Raw genomic sequence first — 26,928 nt, forward strand, 5'->3', positions numbered from 1 at the left:
TCTAGAGTAACTTCAGTATGTATTTTTTCAGAACAAATGCAAAATGCCTGTGATAGTTGGAAAAAAACAGTACTTCATCTTATTTTACTTCTATATAAATTGGACACGTATGCAAAAACTTGCAAGATGAACCAATAAAAGTCTATGAAAATTAATGCTGTCTAACTTGTGCAGCCTATACACACAAATTACATGTTTTTAAAAAGTATATTGCATGCTAAAGCAAGCACTGAAGCCATGCTAATCATGGAAGACATTCCTAGATTGCATACTTTCATTTGGCCTTTAAAATGGTGAATCAAAAATTTTAGAAGTATTTATACCTGCTAGTACTAGAATAAAATAGGCTTTCCTGCTGTCTTCTCTTGCACGTACGATGTAAAACGCTTTAAGAACTTTGGATATTCTCGTTTAGCCACTGCCCGTAACACTGATGCTGGTGCCCATCCTCCCGGGTTCACTACAAGTAAACAGGAAGAAGGACATTGAAATAAAGCAACTCCACTAAATGCTGAAAAAGTAACTTTTGTTAATTACTCCTGCAACTCTTCCTGAAGTAACAAGAAGGAATAACCAACAGCAGATTTTTTTTATGCCCCTAGGCTCGTGTTGTACTTTCTGTTTGTAATACTCAAGCTCAGTCCAGATCTATGATGCCATTATTTAGAAAACATTAAATATGCTGTATGGTGAGTCTTGGGAAAATTCCTGAATAGAAGAGGATATTCTCTATGGGCTTCTAAGAAACAAAGAGAAAGAGACTTGAGTGATTTCTTATTTCAAAGAAAGCAGAGTCAGTCTTAACTTTTCAATAATTACTGCATTTGGCTGCAGAACTGCCACATAGGCAACACCCTGCAAATGATTATAAAGCATTTAAACATAACTTGAATTGATTTTTAAATACATTTTCATTCACGGGGGAAGTATGTAGCTGAAAAAGCTATCACTTCCCATATAGTCACAGTTCAGAATTTAGCAGTGAATACATACTTTTTAAGTAATTTGGAAATGTTAAAAAAACAATAAAAAGCCGAGTGAGCTACCCTTGAAGTGCTTTGTATCTCTGGGAGAGAAGATAGTAAGCATGTCTCTTCAATACTAGAATACATTTCTAAACACTGGGTACAGCAACAATACAATTTGGCTTGGACAAGTTTTCAGTCAATAAAAAGGATTCTATCAGCTAAAAAAAAATTAGGAAATGTAGACTGAATTATACAGCTTGCAAGTGTCTTTATACAAAATGTATTTACTTGTATTTACTCCTTCCTATCAGGGGATAAGATAACTGCATCTTTACTATCAGCAGCTTTTCAGCCTAATGAGATTAACTGGGAGAAAAAAAATTACAGTAGTACATGACAAAACCCAACATATCATTACTGAAACTAAAAGCTATGCCAACTCATTCCAGTTGCACACATTTCTGCTCATCTTCCTCCACCCCAGGGCTATATACTTAGGACTGAGCCACACAGCTCTTCCATCTATTCCTCCCAGAGTACCACATAATGAATGATCCCATTCACCAGTTCATGTAGCACCTTAATTTGAGACCTTTTGAACATGATGAACACAAAGGTGATGCTATATATAGATATAATAGAAAGGGGAAAAGGCATCAAGCCTTTTTTTTTCTTTTTTTTTTTGTGCCAGTATTCAACTTCCCAAAATTAACATCTATCATGAATGTCATACTGAAAAATTTTATACTTACCATTAGCTACATACGTAATCTTGCACAGAATGTTGTCCCTGCTTATTTCCTTGTTGCCCTCTGGTGGGCTTACTAAGGTCTGACAAATCATTGCAATATTTATTTTGGCACGGACACAGCGATTGTTCAGCTGCCAAAAATATGAAACATTGTAAGCTTTAAACTAAATTTGTTTCAGCATACTTGAGTATGAACATCTTTTCATCATGAAGTCTAAGACATGCTAGAGGCTGTGCTTCTGAGAGTCTTTACATGGATGTAACGTGAAAGTGAGTAAAATGATACATGGTGGATAGGGAAAGGATCTAAAATGTCGGTGAATCTTAGGTTTCTGCTTGCTTAACAAATTATAAGTGAATTACTTCAACTGTTGTGACAAATCAGTAAAGAAACATTTAAAGAATAATGTATCAGCATTTACAAATAACAGTTAACTTTTCCTTTAAAAGCAGGCTATGGAATAGCAATTGAAGGAAAACAACCATTGCTATTATCTCACAGAACCAAGGCAAAACTGTAAAATGGAGACTTAACCCTATCTGTAATTATACAAACCTACTCCTGTATTTGACAATGCTGAAGAGATACTGATTTGATTCCATACAAAATAACCTCAATTCTTTAAAATGTTTTCACATCTCCAGAAATTTTGCTTCCATTCTGCTGTAACACCTTAGATCATCCAACTGAGAGATAAGACAAGAAAGCTTTTGGCTAGGAATGCCTTCATCAAGTCATTTTACCACCTGGTTTAAATTAACTGTATTTTTGTAAAAACCATCCATTGCCCTCACACTATCACTGCAAATGCATTACCATAGGAAGAGAAAAACTACCTTAAAAGCAGAACTTCACAGAATCAAAATAATACTTACAGGAGCACTGTCATGTTCTACAGAGAAATTGCACACAATCCACGTTTCTGGATCATTTTCACTGAATGCTGGTATCTTTCTGATGGCGGACAAATAGAGCACATCCCTTTGAGAGGCTGGCCACACTCTCTGCAGAGAAACAGCTGAACATAAGCTTTTGCAGGTTTAACAACTCTCCTTAGTTAAAATTAAAAACCAAGCAAGGCAAACCAGGTCAGTTATATTATTAAGTTAAAGTATCTTCAAGTTAGTAATTTCATTCTGAAAACTGAAAGAGAACACAGTTGTTGTAAATAGGGAACAAAAATTTCAGGTTGGCTACACTTCATACAAAAAAAATTAAGGCAAAAGTTTAAATGCAGAACACTAAACTGCAATGTCTTTGAAATGCAGAACACTAAACTGCAATGAATTTTTCAGTTAAACAAATAGGAATAGGCAGTTACCCTCCTGTACTATGAACCTCAGGTTTGTGTTTTAATTAATACTTGTAAACTACAAACTGAACTAATGGTTAGGTGTATAGGGATGCATCTACAGTTACTTATGTCTCCAGAGAAGAGAAAGGAGGGATGTATTTGAAAAAAATATTACCTCAAAAAGCTACTACTTCAGTAAAATAGATATAGCAAAACTGATATTATCCAAGAGAAAGTTTTAGAAGTGAAATGTGACAAAGTGAAAGTTTTAGAAGTGAAACTGACAAAATAAAATATACAGAACTTATTTTCCTGACATTCAGTAGGAGAAAATGTGGCTTTTACCACAACCAATACAGATGACACAACTGTCTTACTCAAAAGAGTAAGTTATGAGTCTTCTATTGAAGAAGTTTTAATGTAACTGCACTACTGGTAAAATTATCAAAGAAAAACCTTTGTTTTAACATTTGAATATACTAATACTTAGAAACCTGCAAGACTAAGGATGAGTATGCAAATTTTATTCCTATAAATTTTTCAGATCTTTGCATTTCAGTTTGTTGGGTTGTAATTAAAATGAACATTTTTATAAACTGACACCAGAACCATTCTGGGGGAAAAAACAATTAAGGTACAAGAACAAATGCTGTACCAACAATTAAAAACACTTGCATTATAAGGTGATATGTCAACTAATTGTGGTGAATGCTAACCTGCATTTTTGCAAAAAAACATCTGATACAGTGGTGTAGGTTTCTTCCTTGTAGTCAGTGGTGATTTATTGCTTCTGTTTGCTTTGGATGAAATCTGGCCTAGCTGGCAGTGATATAATCATGACATAAAAAGCAGGCCTCACTTGCTACTACAAGCTCTATCAGACACATGCATAACCAATTATGCTCTCAAGAAAAGTCTGAAAAATTGATATAAGTTGCAGTTTAATAAAGAACTTGTTCTGGAATATTGTCCAGAACAGTATTTTAAGTTGTTAGGCCAGTAAAGTATTCAGAATATTGGTACATGCATGCTTCAGATGTCTCAGTAAGGTATGCAAATGAAGTTTTATTACCTTATGTGTCTGGTAAATGATGATTGCGTTATCAGCTAAATTTTCCACAACATGGAAATTTTCAATTGTTGCTAAAAGGGGAGGGGGGGTGGGGGGAAGGAAAAAAAACACATCAGTGAACAGTCACAGAAAATAGGACAGTGCTACAGATACTATTTTTCCTGATAAACCTTCAAAGCTGAAGAACCAATGCCTTACTTTCCCAGTCATTACGAACATCAACATTCCAGAAGTAGTGGCAAACTTCATGTCCTGTTACCCCTTTAACAGCATGGGTTGCTTTCAAAGGATCTAGAACTATTCCGTTTTCTTCCACTTCTCGTCTGTATACCTATAACCAAACACAAAGAAAGATATGTAGAACAGAAGCTGTCAAAACTGTTCATGTTTTAATTATTTAAATTTAATCAGTCTTAAAAAAACCTGAACTAACAAACCACTTATCTAGAAGCTTATCACATGAATAATTTGCCATGAAAGTGTTCTCTGGTAACATCCATTGAAGACATTCTTATGTGGCAATTCACATTAAAATACCAGTACTTTAAGGATTCTACTCCAAAAATGATTAAGCTAGCTTATTTATTACTATCCACATGGATTTATAATCATGGTGGAGTAGCCAACACTCTAGCTTGTTACCCTTGTTATTTTTGTACATAGAATTTACCCATTACTTTGATACCAAGCTTTATGTAGGACAGAGTACGAAAGGAATTTGTAAAGATGAATCTATTGCAAGAGTTACACAGAATTTCATATGAATAAATAGATTAGAAGCCACAGTTCTCATGGACCCCAGTCCCAACCTAAACAGTGCTATTCCCAGAGTGAAGTTACAACAGCGTAACTTGCTGATTGATACTATTTTCAAAAATCATAACATGATTTAGGTTGGAAAAGACCCTTAAGATCACGGAGTCCAGTAGTAAAGGTAACACTGCCAAATGTACAATGGAAGTATCTGTCTTCACAATGTATCATCTTATACAAATTAACCAAACCTGAAACATTTACCTTCATTTCTCCTTCTTCTACCACTAGCTGCCAATTGGCATCTCCTCCTACATCTTGCAAGGAATACGTCATGTGGTTTCGTACCATCTCTTCCACCTGTAAAGGAAAAAAACCAGGCATTTTTAACTCATTCCTTCCATGTTTTAGGGGAGATACTATACAGCATTGGAAGTCACAAGTTAATGCTTCAATTCCTGTGCAGGAGCTAAATTTAAATGAGAGAGTTCTCTGTTAGGTTAGGAACAAACAAATAATGCTGGCCTTTGGAAACAAAAGCCAAATTTTGATTCAAATTCCAACTTCCTCTTTTGTGGGTACTTCCTAGCCTGCCTTTGTGCCTTTAAACTGTCAAACCTCATCACTTCTACCTAAAACAGTTCTTTATTTCAGCAGATAGGAACTGCAGGTATCTCTAGGTGGAATTACAATACACTGTAAGATATTCACTGGAAGAGCATTTTAAAAGCTCAACAAAGGCAGGGGATTAGGGAGGAAAACTGACAAGCTCTAAAAAGAAATGCACATGAAAAGTCATATTGGAAGAGCAGTGAAGAAAACAGTCACAAGCAGAGCATGCCTCCTCTGTTTCAGAGGCATCTTTGCACAGTTGACAGCTAGGAAAAAAACTAGAAATGCCTACACTCAAAGGATTATGATGGTACAGAGATTCTATAATTACAAAATGCTCATTTAAAACTTATTTTGCTAGCAGCTGTGCCTTTTTTTTACAGCCAAATATTTGCTGTATTTTTATCAAGCTAAGTGAATATGTCACTTTTTATTCTATACAATATGCATGAAAATGGGTACTGGGACAGGAAGATGATGCTTATTTTAGATCTAATACATTATTCTGTTTCTTTGGTTCCCCACCCTTTTTCCTAATGCCGCAAATAAAAACAGAAGCAAATTCATAGGGTACCCATTGCTGTGTAATGCTTCAAGTATTTGAAACACTTCAATAACTTTTTTCCACCCAAATGACAGATGACTACTAAAACTTGTCACAGAAAGCAAGTCCATGTGATTCACAGCATTTTCCTGAACTACTTGAAATATCTTTTTTTTTTTTTTCCCAAAAGAAAAAGCACTACAAACAAAATTAGTTAAATGACCAACACAAAGATTAGTTGAAGTACAACTTGAAGTGCACCCTGAACCCCAGGGTGCTTTTGCATATCTTACAAAAATATGAAGCCTAGTTTGCAGTAAAATATGTAAAACATATCTGAGCAAGTATGAAAACAAGTAGAAAGCTAAAGTAATATTAATTAATCTTTTTTTAATATGATACAGAATTGAAAGACGTTATTTACTTTTAATTTAAGGCAGTAATTTTGTTTGCGCTGTGTACTCAAGAGGAAATACACTTAAGGCCAGAATCAAATAAAACTCTAGAATCACAACATGAAAAGACAAAATCCATTGGATGGAAATCATAGTTTGTCTTAGTTTAACTAAGCATAGACTTATCTAGACAAGGCAAAGTTATCAATCCAGGTTTTGGGTGCTCTGGTTCTGAGCTTCAGTGAACAAAAAGCACCACCAAGATTTATGTTTCAGCTTCTAGACAAGCCAACTTTTGCTGCCAGTTACTAGCAGGTTTCCTACAAAAGTTTCTTCCCTTTTTTTTTCCAGTGAAACCATGACAGTACAAACTGTACTGGTTTAATGATAATATAAATATATTTAAATAGCCCACATTCTTACCCAGTTTATATTTATAATATAAACTGGGTAAGAATGTGGGGTATTTAAATATTTAATGATTTAGCTCTAGGTCACACTGCTTTAAGAAAGGAATCCTTGCTATGCTCTCAGCATGTACTTGCTGTACCTTCAGGCCCTTATGTATTTTCTATCCCACCTCTTAATTTATTAAGGAAAAAGCTGTGTTTACACATTTACTTTTGTCTTTTTATACTTTTTGCTTCATGTGTTAGATACAAAGGGATGAAGGAAATTCCAAGGAAAGAAGAGCACGAGGCACCCACAGGAATGCAATCTGAACAGACTCCTGCTTCACCAGGAAATGCAGTATTTACACAACCTGCTTGTGCACATTGTCTGTACAAACTGTATTTAGTTATGCACTGGTCACCATCTGTCAACCTGCACCAATTGCAGAGGCACAGTCAAGATCCAAAGATTCTCTCCCACCTGAGAGGCTCACTCTTACCTCTGGGTTCCTAGTTGGCTACAAGAATGGTCTGTAAAAATACTTGCAACCTGTATGCCATACAGCCTTGATCTGAACTTTGAGTGGCAAGTTTTTCCCTTTAAAGGGCCTAAGAACAACTCAGAACCTATTATAAGGCTGACAGATCTTCAAAAGAAAGTCTGATCTGAACTCCCACTCAACTGGCAGAGACAACAATGCCTTTCTAGAGACATACTGAAGAAACAGCTCCCATCAGAATACTTCTGTTTATACTTTTCAGTCTTAAAAATAGGGTTGCTAGTTGCTACTTGACCTTTTACTGATACCAACATTCCCTTCATTCACATCAAGTCTAGGGAAAAAAAATCACATTTTTTAAGAACCAAGATACTAGTTTTCCTTCCTAAAGCCAAACTGTCAGCCTGGGAACAGAAGCCAATTTTTTATAAATTTTTAATAAAGTCTATAGTAGGTAGAATGAAAAGGTCTGTTATTTTCATCATGCTCTTTGTTGTCTTGTTCAGTAGAACTGAAACTCCAGAACAGGTGGACTGACTTGTTAGTCTGACAAAAATTTGGTTTAGGGAAAATACTTGGGAGGGTGGAACTGCATGTGGGGATATTCATACTTTCTGTAGTGAGGCCATTAACTTGAAAGTGGATTAGGATGCACTCCATAGTTACTTTCATGTAGTATAATCCATGCAGCAGGCAAAAAAAGCATCTTTACTCCAGTCCATTTGATCCTGATACTTAACCACAATTTGCATTATTGTGATAATGATCTGGTCCACCTCAGATGTGTTTGCAAGTGATCTGTTCTGCAGTCACAGTGGTGCTCCACAACTCAGGTTTATTATATGAATACAGAAATGTTACCACAGGCATAAAACAGGTGAAAATGAGGAACACTTGCATATCTTGGAAAATATGAGTTCCCCTTATGCTGAATGATCTCTGCAACCACAACCTGACAGAGTACTAGCTCCCGTCTTGGCAATCAAACTTGCTTTCTGTTACTTGTTACTCTCTCACTTTATTATCCCCTCATTTTATTACCTCTCCTCCCAAAGAAAAAACAACTTAGAAAACTAACTCAGCTACTGGAGTACCAGTAGATGAGCCCATCACTGTTGTGCAACAGGACTTTTTCCCTTGCATACTTTTTCCCTTGCAGTAAGTTCAGATTTCAGAAACAAACTGACTGCAAAAGGTCTTGGAATTTTAGTCCACTAGGCAAGTCCTTAAGTGTTGGTTCTGCTCATGGAGCTGGTAGTAAGGTCTGCAGGTAATAAAATTCCAGGCTGTGTTAAAAAAAAGCTAAAATCCATTCCTGTTAGGAAAAAAAAAAAATGGTCAGAGCGTTTAAGAAGAGCAAAAGAACAGATCCCAGAAGGAAGCTCCATATTCTCCATCACATATGGACCACAGAAGGAAAGAAATAGCGTGAATAACATATCTGAACTACTGTTTTCGAGATTAAAAAGCAAACACTTATCTAATTCTACCCTAAACAACCACCTTCCTATTAAGTACCTAAAGTAATTTTGTACATTACTGGAATGTCATTATGACAACATTGACATATTCAGGATATCAGACAATTTCTGAAGGACAAGTGATACATGAACACTTCAATATGATCTGTCATACACACAGTCTTGTTGATCAACATGTTTAATGGCCTTTTGGTAATCAAACTAGTCATAGAAGTAAAAAATGGTAATAGTGAACCATAAGACTCAATGTATTAATATCATTACAAATCAACACTTCATACAAAAATCAAAGCTTTGATTTAAAAGCAAGAAAAACTATTCAATCTGAAGCAAAGACCATCTCCGGCCTCTGTAAAACATGTTATTCTACTTTCATTATAACTAGAGATATAAAATTTTCAAACTATAGACATTTTTATTAATTCTACTGAAGTAAATCAAATAGTTTCACAAGATTTGGGCCTCTGCACAAGTGGTATGCATGCAAGCTGGATGTAAAGAAAGACAACCATTTAGTACAGGAATAGAGAACTCCTTTGTTTGTCTCAATGTACTAGTTTAAAGCAAGCAGTGTTTGACGTAACAAAAAATCAAAAACCAAAAAAAACCCAGGTTCTAGAGAAAAGGATGATATAAAGCAAAGATATGCAACCCCCACTTGACACATCAATACAGTACCTGGGCGCTGAATCTGTGAACATCATCAGAGGCACTGACTAGATCAATGGAAGACATGGAGGAAGAGCGACTATAGGGCTACCAGAGACAGACAAAGAAAAAACCAAGTAATCAGAACAAAGGCACAACAGAGCGTTCAGTACCAACTTGCAAGCACAAGATAATGAAGAAAAGGAAAACAAAAGCACCATAAGAAGCAAGCACAGCAGCAAATGCTGATTTCATGCACCTATTATACATTATGCTCCCAGTGTAGCCCTGACAGGAGCATAGTGTTTCCAGTAACAGTCAAAAACAAGTCAACCAATCCTGATACAACCAACTGGATTATTATTTATTTTAAATAAAATCAGTTCAATGAATCTGGGTGAAGGTATCTTGAAAATACTGCAGTTAGCCAATTGGGATTTTTCCTTTTTTTTATGCCTGACAAGCCTGATAGAAGTAAAGAATATTCTAAGTAGTTTCACAAATCAGTATTTTTGAGCCAAGACAAAAAGCAGTCCTTCTTCAGTTCCAGCTACTGTTTTTCGAAAATGAGTAGGCCGCTGGACGTTACTAGAAACACAGAAAAAATCTCACCTACCCATACAAAACATTACATAGAAACAGCACAGGCCAGCCCATTATTCTTAGAAGATCGGGTTAAATATCTTACTGTTTGCACAAATCGATGAGTCCCCACAGCAGAATATGCATCTCCAGAAGGTAAGGATGTTGGCCAGTGTAATCTAACCTTTTCGCTTTGGGACTGCAACAACATAGGTTTAATTATTATTAGTCAGCTGCTACGGGGTGGACTGTGAAACAAAGTGAGTCATGCTCAATCTACATAGTGACTACAACAACTAATGCTGTCCATGACAGGCATGAAGCTGTCATCCCACTGGAAATCTCAGTGAGTGGGCCTGAAGACTGAATTAATCTAAACTTCAAGGTGTATTTCTGAGTTAAGGAAAACACACTGGCAGCACTAAAGATCCATGTAGTGCTATCACAGTCACTCAAAACCTTTACTCTTTGCTAAGAGATTCCAACATAGGGTAAACTTTGTTGGGTATTAACAGGTCCACTAGAAAGTCTTCTACTTCTCAAGTCATTGTTATTCATTACATTCCTAAGCATGAATTCTTTTACGACAAAGGATGCATGACTTTGTTATTCCCTCTCATTTTATATGCTCTCAAACTCTATTTTCTGGAATGCATCTTATCCTTTTTGATATTTGTCCCTGAAGTGTATTAAAAAAATTAGTTAGTGAAGTACCCTGGCAGAACCATGTCTTTCCTATTCCATATATCACTGAAGTAAAAAGAAACTTCAGACCAATTACTAGATTTTGAGAGACAGCTGAGATTTTGAGAGACAGTAGTATTTGATATTTTTATCTTAACAGGGCAGCACTCACATATAGATAATTTTCATACAGGACATTTATTTAGGAATTAGAAACTAGAGACATTCAATAAACTTAGCACTTATACTATTATTTTCTAGACAAGCTATGAAGTTACTATCTTAAAATTAGCATTAAGCAACTATTTTTTATTGTAAAAATAGTAAGGGGAATTCCCTGATCAGTGCCAGAATAAATAAACTAGAGCTTCAGGAGATACACCTCAGGACAGACTGTAAGACACAGAAGTCTCTCAGGAAGTGCTCATCATTAAGTAATTTTTCAAGTTTTAGTACCTGTTCTTCCATTTTATCCTGTCTGTCAAGAGCAGCTTCAACAGCATCAAAGAATTCTTCTTCATTAATCAGACTATTAGGACCCTCCTAGAGCATAAGGGAAAAAGTAGTTAAAAATCCTGGAGACATAAAAGTTCCACTTCAATTTAACATCAGAAATACATATTTACATTTTATATGTAACTGATGGAAGCAAATTTCTTCTACAGATCTCAAGTATTTTCACCAATATTCTTAGATTACAAGTGCTCTGAAAACCTTTACTTGTTAAAGGAAGTGTCGTCCTCTAACAACAATTTAATGATAGTTACGTAAAGAAGAAAAAACTCCAGGAAAGTGAGTAATAGTGTCAGTATGCTTTGACTCCAAATTTAGGACTTAATTAATAAATGTCTTCTCTTGAAAATGTTTACAGTGTCAGTAAAGTACATCTATTAACATAACTGTGTAGTTAGACTCCTCACAAGTATTTCAGGGTCTTAAGGCACTGTGTGTTCAAAAATACAACAAGGGAAGACATAATTTTGGGGATCTCTATTGAAAATTCTTGGAAACAGCAGTTTAAACAACAGGTAGAGTTAACTCAAGGATTGAAAACTCTAGTCTACTAATTAAAATGGTAATTTAATAAATTTAGGTTTAGTGCATTTACTGTATTGTAAAACAACCTAGTCCTGCAAGTTAAAAAAAACCCCAAAACTGTGTATCAGCAGTGACACCTGGAAGAAGCAGCTGGGTTTGTAACCAAGTAGATAACGTTTAACTTCCTATTTATTTCATTCTTTTACAGTGAACATCTCAGTGACAACAATTAATCTAATGTCAAGTACCTTAGATAGCTGTACAGTACTATCAGGCTATGACTTGAAAGTAGAAACGTGTTTCATTAATGTACATGAAAGGGTCAAGCTCACTGTATTTCAGGTGCACTAGCTTACATTAGTGTGGATGCCTCACCTGTGAAGTGTTCAAGGCCAGGCTGGATGGGGCATTAAGCAACTTGGTTGACTGGGAGGAGTCCCTGCCCATGGCACAGATATTGGATCTATATGATCTTTAATGTCCCTTCCAACCTAAACCATTCTACTATTACTCTTCAAAAGTTGGTTTATGCATCTTAGAATAGAACTAAATACCTCACTGAGGAGAATACTGATGAAATGCAATTTAACAGAAGCAAGGAACTTAAAATCAGAATTTGAAAACATAGTATTTCAAGTGGCAGTGACAAATTGAAAACCAGTTAAAGTTAAATGTAATCTTCTAGGACTATCTCTGCTGTCAGAGTTTTCATATTTTTGTTTTACTTATCTCTACAGCTGAACAAATAAAAAGGTAAAGTACAATTACATTTAAGCAGTATCAAATGTATGAGAAAGTAAGAAAAAACCAACAGAAATATCTGTAAGAAACATACTTCGGACAAAAGCAAAACATCAAAGGTTAAGATATATTTCCACTCAATAAATTAAGGACTGAGATTCTTTATACAGTTTCAGTTTCCAAGGTGAAAAAGTAAGTCTGGCATGAACACACTTGTAAATCATGCTTGCACTGGCTTGTGAAACTTCACTTTTCCTCTTTAAGAAACAAACCAATCTTAAAAGTGCATTGTATTAGTGTAGCAAGGTTTTGGTAGCTGAAGTGGCTACAGGGGTGGCTTCTGTGGGAAGCTGACAGAAGCTTCCCCCATGTCCAACTGAGACAGTGTAAGCTGGCTCTAGGATGGACCTGCTGTTGCCATTGCCCAAGGCCATGGCCATCATCTCTGTGATACTGTATTTAACAAAGGGGGAAAAAAAACTGCAGCTAGAGAAGAGTGGAGTGAGAGTATGTGAGAGAAAGAGCTCAGTAGGTACCAGGTCAGTGAAGAAGGAGGTGCAGGAGATGCTCCACATGCTGAGATTTCCCTGCAGCCTCCAGTGCAGACCACAGTGAAACAGCTGTTCCCCTGCAGCCCATGGAGGGTCCATGAAGGAGCAGAAATCCACCTGTAGCCCAGTGAGGAGCCCACACTGGAGAGGGTGGATGCCCAAAGAATCATGTGATCCTGTGGGAAGCCCACACAGGAGCAGGCTTCTGGCAGGACCTGTGGCCCCATGGAGAGAAGCTCATGCTGGAACAAGTTTATTGTCAGGACTGTGAACCCATGCTGGAACAGTCTGTTCCTGAAGGACTGCATCCTGTGGGGAAGACTAAGAGCAGTTCATGAAGAACTCTGCAGTCCATGGGACGGACTCTTGTTGGAAGAGTTCATGGAGAACTGTCTCCTGTGGGAGGAATCCCACAATGAAGAAGGGTAAGAGTGTAAGGAATGCTCCCTGTGACGAGGAAAGAGTGGCAGAGACAATGTGAGATGAACTGACCACCACCCCCATTCCTTTTCTCTCTGCACAGCTGAGGGGTAGAAGGTAGAAAATTTGGATGTGAAGTTATACCCAGGAAAAAGAGAGGGGTAGTGAAAGGGTAGTTTTAAGATTTGATTAGTAATTAAGCGGTATTTCCCCAAGTTGAGTTTTGCCTCTGTCAGCAATTGGTGAGTAACCTTTCCCTGTCCATATCTCAACCCAGAAGACTTCCATTGTCTTTTCTCTCCCCTGTCCACCTGAGGGGAGTAGTAGAGCAGCTTAGTGGGCACCTGAAAAAGTCACAGTGTTATAAAAAATTTCTAAAGTAAAATTCATACCTCATAGTCTGGCCCTCCAAAGTGGGACTTTTTCTTCAGTTCTGTCACAGCATTTTTGTATGCTTCTTCAATTCTTCTCCTTTTCTCTGTCTCCTGTAAAATTACATGACCATTTAATGCAGACCATTTAATGCAGCAAAAATGAAATGTCAACATGCCAATAAATGGAACAGCCAGGGTAGTGTTTTCTCCAAGCAGCAACTGCAAAGCTGATGAATCTCTGAGTTTATTTGCATGTATGCATTATATGTGCCAATATACATGCATATATAATAGAAAGTTTGGGGAACTAGCTACCTTGAGGATACCTTCTAAGTCATGTGGAAGAAACCAGATCAGCAAGCAAAAACTGGTTTCTAGTTTAAGCATAGTTGTTCATGCTTCATTGGGAGTCATACTTTGTATCTGACACTTCATATAAAATTCCTTGACACAGATACTTGGGCAGGGATAACAAAGGGTAAAACTAAAACTGGTAAAAAGCTAACATGCTGAATGTAGTGATACACTAACAAGTTTGTATCTATAATTAGGGCAATGTGAATAATTTTGTGGATTCCATGCAGAGAGCACAACTTGATACCCTTGTCCAGTAACAGGTTGTGACTGTATTAGGTTCCAGTCTATGTAGAAACCTGATGGTGACTATATCATTGTCTATTTTGAATAAAATAATTGTAATGCCAAAATCAGACTAAGTCTAATATTGCCTCTACAAATTCCGCATACTGCCAGATATTTTCCATGAAAAAGCTATAAACACTTCTGAAATAGCCTCTGAAAAATCAGCTTTTTTTGCAAGATGTTTCTCTGTCCCCTTTCAAAATCACTTCAGATGAAATCAAGTTAAGTCTAACAGGTGGACATCACACGCTTCTTGTAGATATGGGTTTAATTATTCAGCAACCCAAACTGAAATTTAAAGATTCAGTGGAAAACCCTAAAGCAATATCGAAAAGACAAATTTACTAACTGGGAATTTGGTGGTAACATTCCCTCAAACACATTTTCCCATTTCCAGTTAGGAAATACTTTTGATGTAGAACAAAGTAGTATAGTTTTACACACACACACACACACACACCACACACACACAAAAAACCAAAAAAAACCACCACAACATTTTGATGGAGACAATATTGTCCTCAATTGTGACAGTAGGCTTTTCCTTTCTGAAGCAATCAAAGAGGCAGTACCTGCTAACAGGTGTCACAAAATTTTGCATGATTATCTTTTTTGAAAGGAACTGGAGAGTCCTGAAGATACATAAAGCATGACTTGAGTAAAAGTCACTGAGAAAAGTACAGAAATGTTACCAGACTTGGAATAAAAAACAAAACAGACCCCCACCTAAAACACAACTCCTTCTCCCACTCACTCCAAATCCCCATACTTTCTGTAATTCAATCTGCAAATTAGTTACGATTCACGTGTCAAAATACGACTCTCCAAATTTGCCAGTTTCTCTTGGCAATAATATTAGAGAAGGCAGAAACAAAAACAGAAAAATGCTGTAGCAGTCAAGACAACATGAAAAGCATCATCACAAAGACTTCATTGCAAGTAAAACAGTGGATCAAATACTAATGACAAAATCCTTTGTGTATAAAATGTGTATATATTTTAAGAAAAGTGTTTTAAAATACATTCACTGTATTATATACTGTACTGGAGACAAAAAGTCAAGCTCAAGATCCTAAGAGCTAATTAATTATAAAAGGTGGAAAGAAAAGCTGTAACTACAATAACTTTAGATAAAACTACAATACACATCAATTTCATTCTGGACATTTGACTGTTTTGGTAGTGTAAGAAAACTAATCATATAATCTGTACTTCTATCATCGCACAATATTTATTTCCTTTTTAGAGAAGTTTACAGACAGATTCAAGAAAATCAGGACAAAGATCTACACCACACCTATCTACCACGTGGAAAGCAATGTCTCTTGATCAGGCCCATAGTTATAAAAGTTACTCTTAAAAAGTGATGTTTAAGCACTAAAATGAAAAGATAAAACTAAACCAAAAGCAGCTCTACCACTCTGGAATAATGGTAGCAGAGGTATGAATACAGTCAATTGCTGTAATTAAGGGTGTAGATATCAAGGTGCTGCTCACATGGGTAGCATTTATGGGAGAAGACTGAGGCTGCCTTGTGGCAGACACAGGTGGCCCTTGCCAACTCCAAAACAGACTCACTGCAACACACAGGTTAGCCCAACCACCATGCATGTGACACATCTCTGAGGGAGAAAAAAAAAAGGAATAAAAAACACTCTGTGGAAAGAAGAATTGGAAGAAAAAGTGAGAAATCACGGAGATGCCAAGACCAAGAAGATGAGGAGGTGAGGAGGCGCAGCTCCAGGACAGAGAATATGTATGTCCAAACTGCAGGGGTATTTCCTGAGGGAACCACATCCCATGAAGGATCTACACTGCAAAAGATTTGTTTTCCCAGAGGGCTGTCACCAATGGAGGCACTAGAGCTGGAAAAAATGTATGAGGAGGAAGGAATGGCAAAGATGAAGTTTTGGACTAATTGCAAATGCAACATTCCTCACCCTGCACTGCCTGTTGCTAGCAGGCAGTAAGGTTATGGAACATACTACCTCAAGTGAGAGCACACAGCATGTACTGAACAATCAGCCAAGCCAGCCAGGGTTTGTGAAAGGCAGGTCCTGCCTTACCAACCTGAGCTTCTATGACAGGGTGACCTGCTTAATGGATGAGGGAAAGCCTGTGGATGCCGTCTGTCTAGACTTCACTAAAGTCTTTGACTCCATTTCCCACAGCAATATCCTGGAGAAAATGGCAGCCCAGGGTTTGGCTGAGTATACTCTTCACTACTTAAGAAACATCTGTCTGGAAGGCTGGGCCCTTAGATAGTGGTAGTGAATGGAGCTACATCCAGCTGGTAGCCTTCCACCACTGCTGTTGGCAGGGCTCAATATTTGGGCAAGTCGTGGTTCATATCTCTACGGATGATGAGGCCAAGGGGATCAAGTGCACTCTCAGGCAGTTCACAAATGACACCAAGCTTGGTGGGAGTGCTGATCTGCTGCTTCCTGGAGGGCAGGAAGGCTCTGCAGAGGGATCTGGATAGGCTGGATCATGGGCTGAGGCCAGTGGTTCCATAAGAGAGGTTCCACAAGGCCCAGTGCTGGATCCTGCCCTTGGGTCACACCAACCCCAGGCAGCTCCACAGGCTGGAGCAGAGTGGCTGGAAAGGACCTGGGGGTGCTGGTGACAGCAGCTGAACATGAGCCAGGCTGTGCCCAGGTGGCCAAGAAGGCCAATGGCATCCTGGCCTGGATCAGCAATGCTGTGGCCAGCAGGGCCAGGGCAGGGATTGGCCCCCTGTACTCAGAAAAGGTGAAGCCACACCTGAAATCCCGTGTTCAGTTTTGGGACCCTCAGTTCAGGAAGGACATCAAGATGCTGTCCAGAGAAGAGCAATGGAATTGATGGAGTGTCTGGAGCACAACTCCTGTGAGAAGTGGCTGAGGGAGATGGGGCTGTCTAGTCTGGAAAAAAGGAGGATCAGGGAAGACATCATTGCTCTCTACAACTGCCTGGAAGGAGGCTGTAGCCAGGTGGGGTTGGTCTTTCCTCCCAAGTAACAAGCACAAGCAGAAGAGGAAACAGTCTCAAGCTGCAGCAGGGGAGGGCTAGACTGGATATCAGCAGGAAGTTCTTCACTGAAAGGGGAGACAAGCATTGGAACAGACTGCCCTGCTCTGGTAAGTGGTGGTATCACTGAGCCTGGCAGTGTTAAAAGAGGTGTAGATGTGGCAATCAGGGACATGGTTTACTGGTGCACCATTGGACTTGATAAGGTTTGAAGTCTTTTCCAACCTTAATGATTTTATGATTCTGGCAGAGGAGCCTACAGGCAAGGAATGAAGTTGATCTCAGGGAAAGGGGCAAGATAACTTATTCTACTGTTCGTCCTTCTGTTTCCCATTAACTTCCCATTATTTTAAATCAGCAACAAATTGATTTTCCACGTGTCCAGAATGTTCTGCCATGTCAAAAACCAGGGGGCAATCTTCCTGTCTTTCTCTTGACCCATGAGCTTTCTCATTCTACTCTTCTACCTAATCTGGCTGAATAGGTGGTGAGCATTTCACTCTCTGCCAAGACTATCCCACCACAAGTCTAGTTATTTCATTCAAGAAAAAATCTCCTCTTCCAAAAGGTGAGCAAAGGGAGGAATACAAAGTAATGACTTTATAAACTAATTAAGGTACTTAATACCCTAAGTGTCCTCTAAACCCCAGAAAATGTCATTGACAAATGGGCCTTTTTGAAAGTTGCAAGTCTGCCAAAGCAGAGCAAGTTGAAAACTCTCAGGTTTCAGGAGCTTTTCCCTTTTAATTCCCGGGAAAAGAAGTTGAAAGGAGTTTGTGAGCCCCTTTAAAATGTACTTACTCTTACTGTATGAGACATTAGTCCCATGAGACTCAAGTGAAATTGAGCCTTGAATTTGCTAACCACTTGCTTCTTCCACAAGTGCTTTAAAGCTAGTTCACAAGACAACAAAAAAGTGACAAAACCCAAACCTAAATAATTTCAAATTGTATTTTAACATATTATTCCTTATTAAAATATACTGTAGTACGGGCAAGGAAAACATGCTCTAAGGAAAGTCTCATCAACACAAATGAAGAGTGTTTGTCCAGCACAGGGAAGGCTTTTGCTGTAGCATCTAACAGTATCCTTCTGATATGTTTAAGAAACTAATAAAGAAATTGAGCCAGTCTCCTCACGGTTCACAGGATAAGGCTGAAAAATAAGCATCAGATACTGGAAGAAAACTTACTCCAACAGGATATAAGGCAGAACTTTTTCATTCTAACAACAGATGAAGAGCAGACCTGCTTAGAAGATTTGGGCTGTCTAGAGCCTTGATAAAGCAACCTGGTCTGACTCAAACTGTCCTTACTTTAAGATGAAGGTTAGAGCAAGAGAGAGTTCTTGAGGTCTCTATCCAACCTGAATTCCCCTATGATCTTATAAACAGGCTACTGTAATTCTTCCAATGCTCAGTTGAACCAGTAAAGAATTGTTGACAGAAGTCACAATACACTGACACAGGGCCAGGCCTTTGACATATGTACAAACAACAGAGAAGACAGGGTCAAGGATTCAAATAAGTCTGAATATGTTCATTCTTTGAAAAACGTATCACTAAATAGAGTAAGATTTGATACATGGTATATGTGACATCAAAACATGGAAGGAGAACAGAAGGACAGCTGCAGCGCACACCAGCCAGCAATGGTAGGATTCTAAAAATTAAAGCCTGAACTCCGGCCTGCCATGCCTCCAACAACAGATCTCAGACAGCTCTTTTAGAGCTGTTACACTGGTTGAGTAGGTTCAGAATGGACTATCACTGGCTAGAATAACAGATACTCTAACATGATACAGAAGATTTAACTAGTTAGTATAAAGTATAACTTAATCTCACCAGTCTCTTAGAGGACAGTGAAATAATTTTACCTTGAGGAGACATATAAAGTTAGAATTCGTTGTTCTCCCCAGTATTATCACCACCTCTTATCATACTAAAACCATTTCAGAGACTTGCACATCATTTTGCATGCATGGATAATTAAGTCTATGTCAGAAGGCTGTAAGCAATACACTTACTACTATGAGATAATTTCAGATTCTTTACAGATATAAAGACTATAGGACTACTATCTGAATAAGTGCTGTGAAAAAAAGACTATGATGAAAAGAGCTACTATATCAACACTATATCATCACTCAGAACAAGGCTCCTTAACATTTTATACGGTTAATAATTTAAGCACCTGAAATTAATAAATGCTGTATATAAAAATAAAAGCAGTTGTTTGAGTACCAGAGTTAGTAATAACTTATTTGAAATTTCAATTTCAAGCTAAAGAAACTTTTTTTTTCAACAAAAGTAAAAGGAAAATGATCTTACCTTATCTAGCCTTTTTTGCCAGCTTTCTTCACGTTTTACCATGAGTTCAATACAATGAGAGAGTGTAGCAAGGATTCCAGCAGTAGTTGCCTTGAAAGTTATAGCTTCTCCTTTAAAGTCTATGCCATTAATTCCTTTGGGTGTCACATGTGGAAACACTAAAAACACATATATGAGATCACTGATAGCTGCCTTAATCAAATAAGCACCTCACATGGATATGTGATATTTGAAGACAACAGACTGGCTACAAAGTTAATTTAAAAATAAAATTCTGAAGTGATAATAATGTCCACAGTTATCCACAGGATAAAGAAAAATATTCAAAAGGCGAAACAGATCCTTGCAGCTTCATCTTGCTACACTGTATTTCAAGCCTGCTTGTAATGCTGTATTACTCTGCACTCTGCAAATCATGTGGGTGGAGGGAGTGGTAATAGTTTGTAACAATAGCAATTTGACAGCTTGAAATGGGGCCTAATTAACACAGAGCAACCTTAAAACGTATCAGACTCAGCACTGAGAAAGGAACAATTTCAAAATGTCATCAAATCCAAAATGTATAATTCAAGGTTCTTTTAAGCATATAATTACAAATTTTAAAACCTAAAAGTAAAAAGGTATAAGATAAAAGCATCAAATGTGCTGAATTTTCCAAGTACTGTGAGTCTTACAGTTCCAAGAACTGCTTCAAGCTGTCAACCACGCCATCTGTTGCTAAGGCTATTTAAACAAGTCATTTAAAATGTGTGCAAAAAAGAAGGTACCTATTATATGTCATACTGGTACGTAGGTTGACATAATAACATATCAAGCACTGCACATGAATGTCAGAAAATATTACAAAGCAGAAGTAACACTCAAGTTGAAGCTGACTGAACCCAGCAAGTTAAAGTAACTCCTGCTATTGCCAAAGAGCAAGCTCTTGACTTATCACCTGGACTGACATAATTTTTTCCTCCAGTCTGTCAGTTTGTCAACATATGACTTTTACAGTTTAAAAAGTACCAATTAATTTTTGAGTAAGTTTATTTGTCTGCAAGAGCAAAGCAGAACTTTCAAGCGGTTCCATTCTGTAATGACAGAACAGTGTGTGCACTTAGGGAATGGAAAGCAATCATCACATGGTCTTCAGCAGTGGTTTAAGTCTCTAGAGGTTTTACATGCCCCCTTTTCAAAAGCAATCAAACTCATTTTCAAACAAGTAATTATGGACTACACACAACTCCAAATACCTCAAGAAGCAGACATACTATGGTAGAATACAACCTTTTTTATTTTAAATGTTAATTGGGAACATTCTCTAAAAGGTGAAAATGATGGGGGCTGGAAGAAAAAGAAAAGAAAGGCAAGAGAACAAAAAAATTGTTTCAGAAATGATAATGAGCAGACCAGCTCCCCCTCCCCAACAGCTGCAGAGGGAATACAGAGGGGACTGACACTGACAGTGGCATAAGCTGGCAAGGAGTGTCTCCACTGAAAATAATTAAAATTATACAAGAACATTGCCCATAATACTTCACAACTGAAAAAGATGGTTTCACACTAATAATTCCTCCTGTTGGTGTAGGCTATGTTCACATGCAGGCTTAACAGCACAGCTATAATGCTTGCAGATGTGATTTTTCTCTCTCACTTAGGAAATATGCAGACATGCTGAAGAAACTGCCACTAGCTGCAACACTATATAAATAATTTCAGAAATCTCTGCAGTAGAATTTAAGGGAAATACAGCAACACAGCTTAATTTTCTGGAAAAGATAGAACTTTTGTCCCTTTTGAGGTCTCAGACACATCTTATTAACACTTCTGTACAGTCCTAAGCCATTCTTTAATGACTAGTCTCAGATGAAGAGCTGCAGACTTAAAGTCAGTACCCAAATTTTTTCAGTCATTACAATTATGGGCAAAAATGAAAATCTTGCAGAAGATTTTTAAATTTCTTTAAAAGAGATGGTCACTCAACTGATTCCTTATGATGGATACAAGTATTTTGATTCATTCCTAATCACAGGAAGTATCTGTCTTTCTGAAGCATGTAGGGAGATGACCTCAACCCTCACCTCAGGAACAACTGAGCTTTGACATTTTACAAATACTTGTGAGAAGATTTTCTATTTGGAGAGACCAAACATATTTCTGATTCCTTTTCTACACTTTTTTTCATGTCAGCTACAAATTAATTATTTCAAAATTAAACCAGGCATCTGGAGATCTATGTTTAAAGGTAAAGACTAATAGGAAAGGGTTCTTACTGCTGCAACTGCTCTTTGGTTATCAAACTGCATGCCATCAACTGAAAAAAGCAGGATAATTTTGTCTCCCACCGTAACATCAAATTTAACATCTTCCAAGCAGTTTATTTTTCATTATCCCATCTACGCTCTCTATTGCTGACTTGCTTTCTCTTTTGTTTCATAAAAAGAATTCTTCATACCATTCTTTAACTTTCAATAGCTCTTTAGCTTTTCTCTCCTAGACCTTTGTGTCTGTTAGGATAGGTGTTTCCCTTCTTGTTCCCAACATTCTGCTGGTAACACCTTCCCACTGTTTGATCAAATCTGTTTTCCAGAGAAACAGGAAAGTATTCTAAAGAGAGTAGGTAGAAAGATGTTCTTCCATTTTTTTTCCATTTTATGCTCCCTTAACACATTATGTCACTTAAGTAATTCTACGTGAAAAACAAGTATTTGTGTTCATGTCCATTTCTTGATGCCTACTGTTGTTATGCTCTGTGGATTGCAATAGGATCAATATGATTAGTTTTTCTTTAAGAACAACCCCAGTTTTTCAACAATATTTTTCCTCCATTCAAAGCACAAAAATCCAGCATAAATCTCTGCTGTAATTTACATCAAATTTCTCTTCTTCAGCCTTTGTACCACTTCCATCTTTATAGTTCCAGTTCAAAAGACGTCTTCCATATTCAAGGTGGTTCCTTAAGTACGTTACTCCTGCTCTTCCTATTCTTTGGAAATTTATATCTAAATATGTTCTCTTTCCTGAGGGGATGAATGGGAACACTTAGAGATCAAGACTCTACATTCCTGAATATAAGATCCCAATGGGCAAATAGGGATCAGCCAGACACCATACCTTGGTGTTTTATATAAAATTTTTACAGTTCTAATTACCAGATCTTGTAATTGAAAGGTGGCCAATACATTTAAACAACTTCATAGTACTCTACCTACCTCTTCACCTAAAGACCCTATAGAACACAGAAAAGAAAAAGCTTCCCTATCCAAATCACCTTCAGAGCAGTACACAAATGTCCATACTTACATTAACTTTCTCCTCCCACACAGAGAACAAATTGCAAAAGTCAATTTGAATATGGCCCCTTAAGTCAGTCAGAGCTTTAGATTGGTGCACTAGTAGTTTGAACAGTAGGCTCAAACATTTCATCATAGTAAGCTAAATTAAGAGGTTGAACCAATGCCTCACTTCCTGAACCACTGAGAGGAGAACCATCTCAGAATAAACAGGCAACCACTTGTAAGCTATGGTTAAGAAGATTGTTGGAGTCCTTCCAGGATGAGATAGAAATTTGAACAAGAGAACCTGAAAATTGAGAAACCAAATTTTAACAGCTGCTCTGAGGCTAAGCTTTAAAAAGGGTGTAGTTCAAGATAAATCTTTCATTGCCAGTTCAGTCTGACCTTTTTTTTCTGCCCTATACATGAGCATGGCTGTCTCAACCTGAGACACCTACTTCCCCCATTGTATCACTTTTAATTCCACTTTAAGACAGAGAGTCTAATTATTCATTTCTAATCAAGCTTTGCAGCACTCAGCTACTAAATATTTAATTAATTTAGCCATTAGAAATCAGACTGAGACACAGAAAAACCGAAATGGGGATAAATATTTTCATAAAAATAATTGATGGAAAGTAAATTTAATGGAATACAGGACTCATCTAGAATTAGAAGTTCTGCAAAATGCAAGGGGTTGCAGAATTATTTCCTGTAGGGAGCTATAGTGAGTGAGTTTATACAGGTATCCATAACACCAAGTATCAATTTCCTAGCACGTAAGTTCCCAAAAGCTTGATGACCAGCTCCATTAAATATACACACTTTCCTAATGACATTCCCCATAGTATATGCATATATATTACAGATGCACCAGAACAACGTAGATATGAAAAGATTTTCTACCAGTAAATTAAGCTGAAACTCCTACATAATTATACAAAAATTGAGTTTGACAAAGACTTCTCTTCCAAAATGAATCATGCAGTAAAATTAAACTCTTACTTAGCATTTGTTAAAGAAGTCTTTTCTAGTTTTCTGAAATCTAACTTAACAGTTCTTAAAAAAAAAAAGTACAGTTTCATACAGACAACAGGGTTAGTGGAACCATACACCTGCTTACACTTGCTTCAAAACTTTTGGTGTTATGCTACTTAGTCTCTGAAATCAGCATTACAATTAGTATTCAGTAGAAAAATCTACTTATGTGATGAATTCTGGAAGTAAGCTGAAAAGCTCCTTCCACTTCCTTTTCTCTTTCATCACAACACTTTTGGATATGCTTTAGAAAAAGCACTTAAATACAAGAAGGAAATACGTAATACATGGGAACAAAAACCAATTAAAAACAAAACAGAAGACACAGAAAAGGTTTATTTTGCCCTATATTTTCTAGGTTCTTCATGAAAGTATTTACACTTTAAAAAACATTTCTAGTGAGAACTTTGGGAGATTCCATCACACTTGAAACTGGAGGTGCAACTTCTAAGCTTTGTGAATCAAGTCTAAGAAATACCTTAGGACTAACTGAATTGCCAACAAGTAGAGTGTAAACACTAGAATATTTCAGTCAGAAAACATGAGAAGGTCTAAGAAAAATGCAAATACAGTTTAAATGCATACACAACTTCCTCCAGGCCAGAACTATCAAATTTCTTGAACAGCAAGACTTGCATGAGTTCTTCACATTTGCTTTATGGGTACAGTGATTAAAATAACTAGTTCATTTATGATAAAAACAAGTATCAGAATTCTGCTCATTATAACAATGAAAAGACAGCAAAAAAGCTCAAAAATTATGATAAATAACTAACAGTGATGTCTTAACCATTCCACAGCCATAGTACTTGTGAAAACCATAGCGGGACACCCCTAAGTGGAAAAGCACTGAACTCCACTAAACTCCTAAAGCAGGTAACACTTGCAATAACCTGTTACAAAATCTCAGTTCACAATATTTGAATAATGCAGCTGTTTCAACAGAATTTTATAGCAACAACGACTTTAGACACAGAATAGGGAATTACAGCTTGACAAACTTGCATTAGTATTTGTGTGAATTAAGAATAACTCAGAGAATCACTGGAAGTGCTAAAGAATTATAACGTGATGAAGAACTTCCATTCACATACACTTAAATAGCTATTCTTGCCCTTTTCTGCTTAGAAAATAGCGTAATACTCCTGTCTTGTACCAGATGTATCACCATACCATTCATTCTAATTTTCATCACTGAAAAAATTGGGAGACACTTACGTTTTTCCTTACTGCTGTTACTGCTATGTACAAAATCTCCATCAGGACGTACTGTAGGGAAATCATCTTCATCATCTTCTACCACTAGATTTGAGAGAGAGTGTATTATGGGAGTGAGAAATCTTTTCTAGTTCTTTGGAGTGCAAGAAAGAATTAAGACCGTCTTCATGCTTAGCCAGCACTTTTTACTGTAACAACAGTCATGACCCCTCCCTCCCTTTTGGGTTTGGTTTGTTTTTTTTGACCCAAGACCAGTACCAGTGTAAATGTCAGTTAACAGCAGAATCTAACATTGCTCAGCATTGACGTTTAGCACTCAATTCTCTGGTGAGAGCAACATACTTAGGTGTTACAAGTGGATAAGCAGGAGCCATGATTCAGTACCTATCTAATCTTCTACACTGGAAAGTTTAAAAAAAAGTGGAATTGCACTTCTCTGGTGTTTTATTGCTACAGAAAGTTTCATACTGCCAGAACAAACACAGGGATGAATATAAATGCCTCAGCAGAGTGCACAGATACAGTGACGAGCTGTGCTCTGGTATAAGCAATTCAGAGATATGTAGGCATCCACATCATAGTCTAGTACGGTCTCAAGTGTGCATTCAGTGCTCTATTTCCAGCCAGTACACCTCAGAAGCATTACTCAAGGCAGGACTTTTGACTTTTTAAGGTGTATTGTTTCTATCAAAACTAATATCCCATTTATTTTTCAAAATAACAAGTAAGAGACAGCAATACATTTAAATTTAATTCGTGAGAATTAGCAATTGGTGCTCTATAACAAAACACTTAAAAAGAGCATTGCTTTTGTACAGTTGACAGCTACAGGTTAACATCAAGCAAATTTTAAAGCAAATCTGAATTCCAAAGTAAAAATAATTAACATGCATATGCATTTATGCAAATGATTGATCCTTTACTATTAGGATACATCACTTTATTATTCTTAATTTATGATACATTATTTTACTATATAAGACATTAAATTGTATTGTAACAGTATCAAGAGGTTTCCTCGGTAAAGAGCTACAGTCAGTGGAGGGAAGAGTTTTCAGCTACAGTGTTACCTTTATCCCTCTGGAGTTCGTCTTTGGAAACTGCATCTGCACAAGCATCAAAGTATTTCTGTAAAGTATCAACTTGTCTACACAAGATGTCTCTAAAGGTTTCCATTTCTGCAAGCTTCTCACGTAAGCTATGGCCCTTCTGAAAACACGAACAAAAAAGGCGTGAAATGTTTCTACATACTCAACAATAGCTTGATGCAGTATAGCTACAATTTAATTTTAAACAAGATATTTCTGCAGCTATGAAGAAGAAACTGAAGCACACTAAGGACATTTTAGATATCAGCAAGTAAGAAATATTGTTAATGTCAGAAGAAACCATGTCTGAGTATTCCTTACTCATTTTGTCACTGGTCTCAATGTTTTCTCTTGACTGCACCTGCTACTTCAGAGCACTCCACAAAACCTTATTAAAAGTGAACTTACATGCTACCAGTTTTATACATATTTGCCTGAAAGCTGTCAGCTCCAGTTTAAGATCTTTGCTCCAATCTTTATTCCCTTTTCTTGTGTTTTTCTTTTTCTGCTCTTCCAGAAGTACAGCACACTCAGTTCATATATTAA

General features: G+C 37.1%; 1 protein-coding gene across 5 annotated transcripts in view; it reads right to left on the minus strand.

Moving 5' to 3' along the window:
- The window catches only part of CERT1 (ceramide transporter 1), an 82,510-nt gene that overhangs the window by 3,761 nt on the left and 51,821 nt on the right, over positions 1–26,928 (minus strand). For 4 of the 5 annotated variants that reach the window (XM_071425210.1, XM_071425213.1, XM_071425214.1 and 1 more), the window contains 13 exons: positions 26,365–26,503; positions 25,295–25,378; positions 19,782–19,939; positions 13,820–13,912; positions 11,134–11,220; positions 10,100–10,192; positions 9,442–9,519; positions 5,104–5,199; positions 4,285–4,417; positions 4,087–4,157; positions 2,596–2,724; positions 1,721–1,850; positions 324–460 (listed from right to left, as the gene is read on the minus strand). In XM_071425210.1, coding sequence (XP_071281311.1) covers positions 333–460; positions 1,721–1,850; positions 2,596–2,724; positions 4,087–4,157; positions 4,285–4,417; positions 5,104–5,199; positions 9,442–9,519; positions 10,100–10,192; positions 11,134–11,220; positions 13,820–13,912; positions 19,782–19,939; positions 25,295–25,378; positions 26,365–26,503 — 1,419 coding nt within the window. In that variant the 3' untranslated portion in view covers positions 324–332. The remainder of the gene's footprint in view (positions 1–323; positions 461–1,720; positions 1,851–2,595; positions 2,725–4,086; positions 4,158–4,284; positions 4,418–5,103; positions 5,200–9,441; positions 9,520–10,099; positions 10,193–11,133; positions 11,221–13,819; positions 13,913–19,781; positions 19,940–25,294; positions 25,379–26,364; positions 26,504–26,928) is intronic. The other variant, XM_071425211.1, reaches the window with a different exon arrangement.

The sequence above is a fragment of the Agelaius tricolor genome, unplaced genomic scaffold (assembly GCF_023055355.1).
Source record: "Agelaius tricolor isolate 1412-34295 unplaced genomic scaffold, bAgeTri1.0.p SCAF_4, whole genome shotgun sequence".
Taxonomy (NCBI): Eukaryota; Metazoa; Chordata; class Aves; order Passeriformes; family Icteridae; genus Agelaius; species Agelaius tricolor.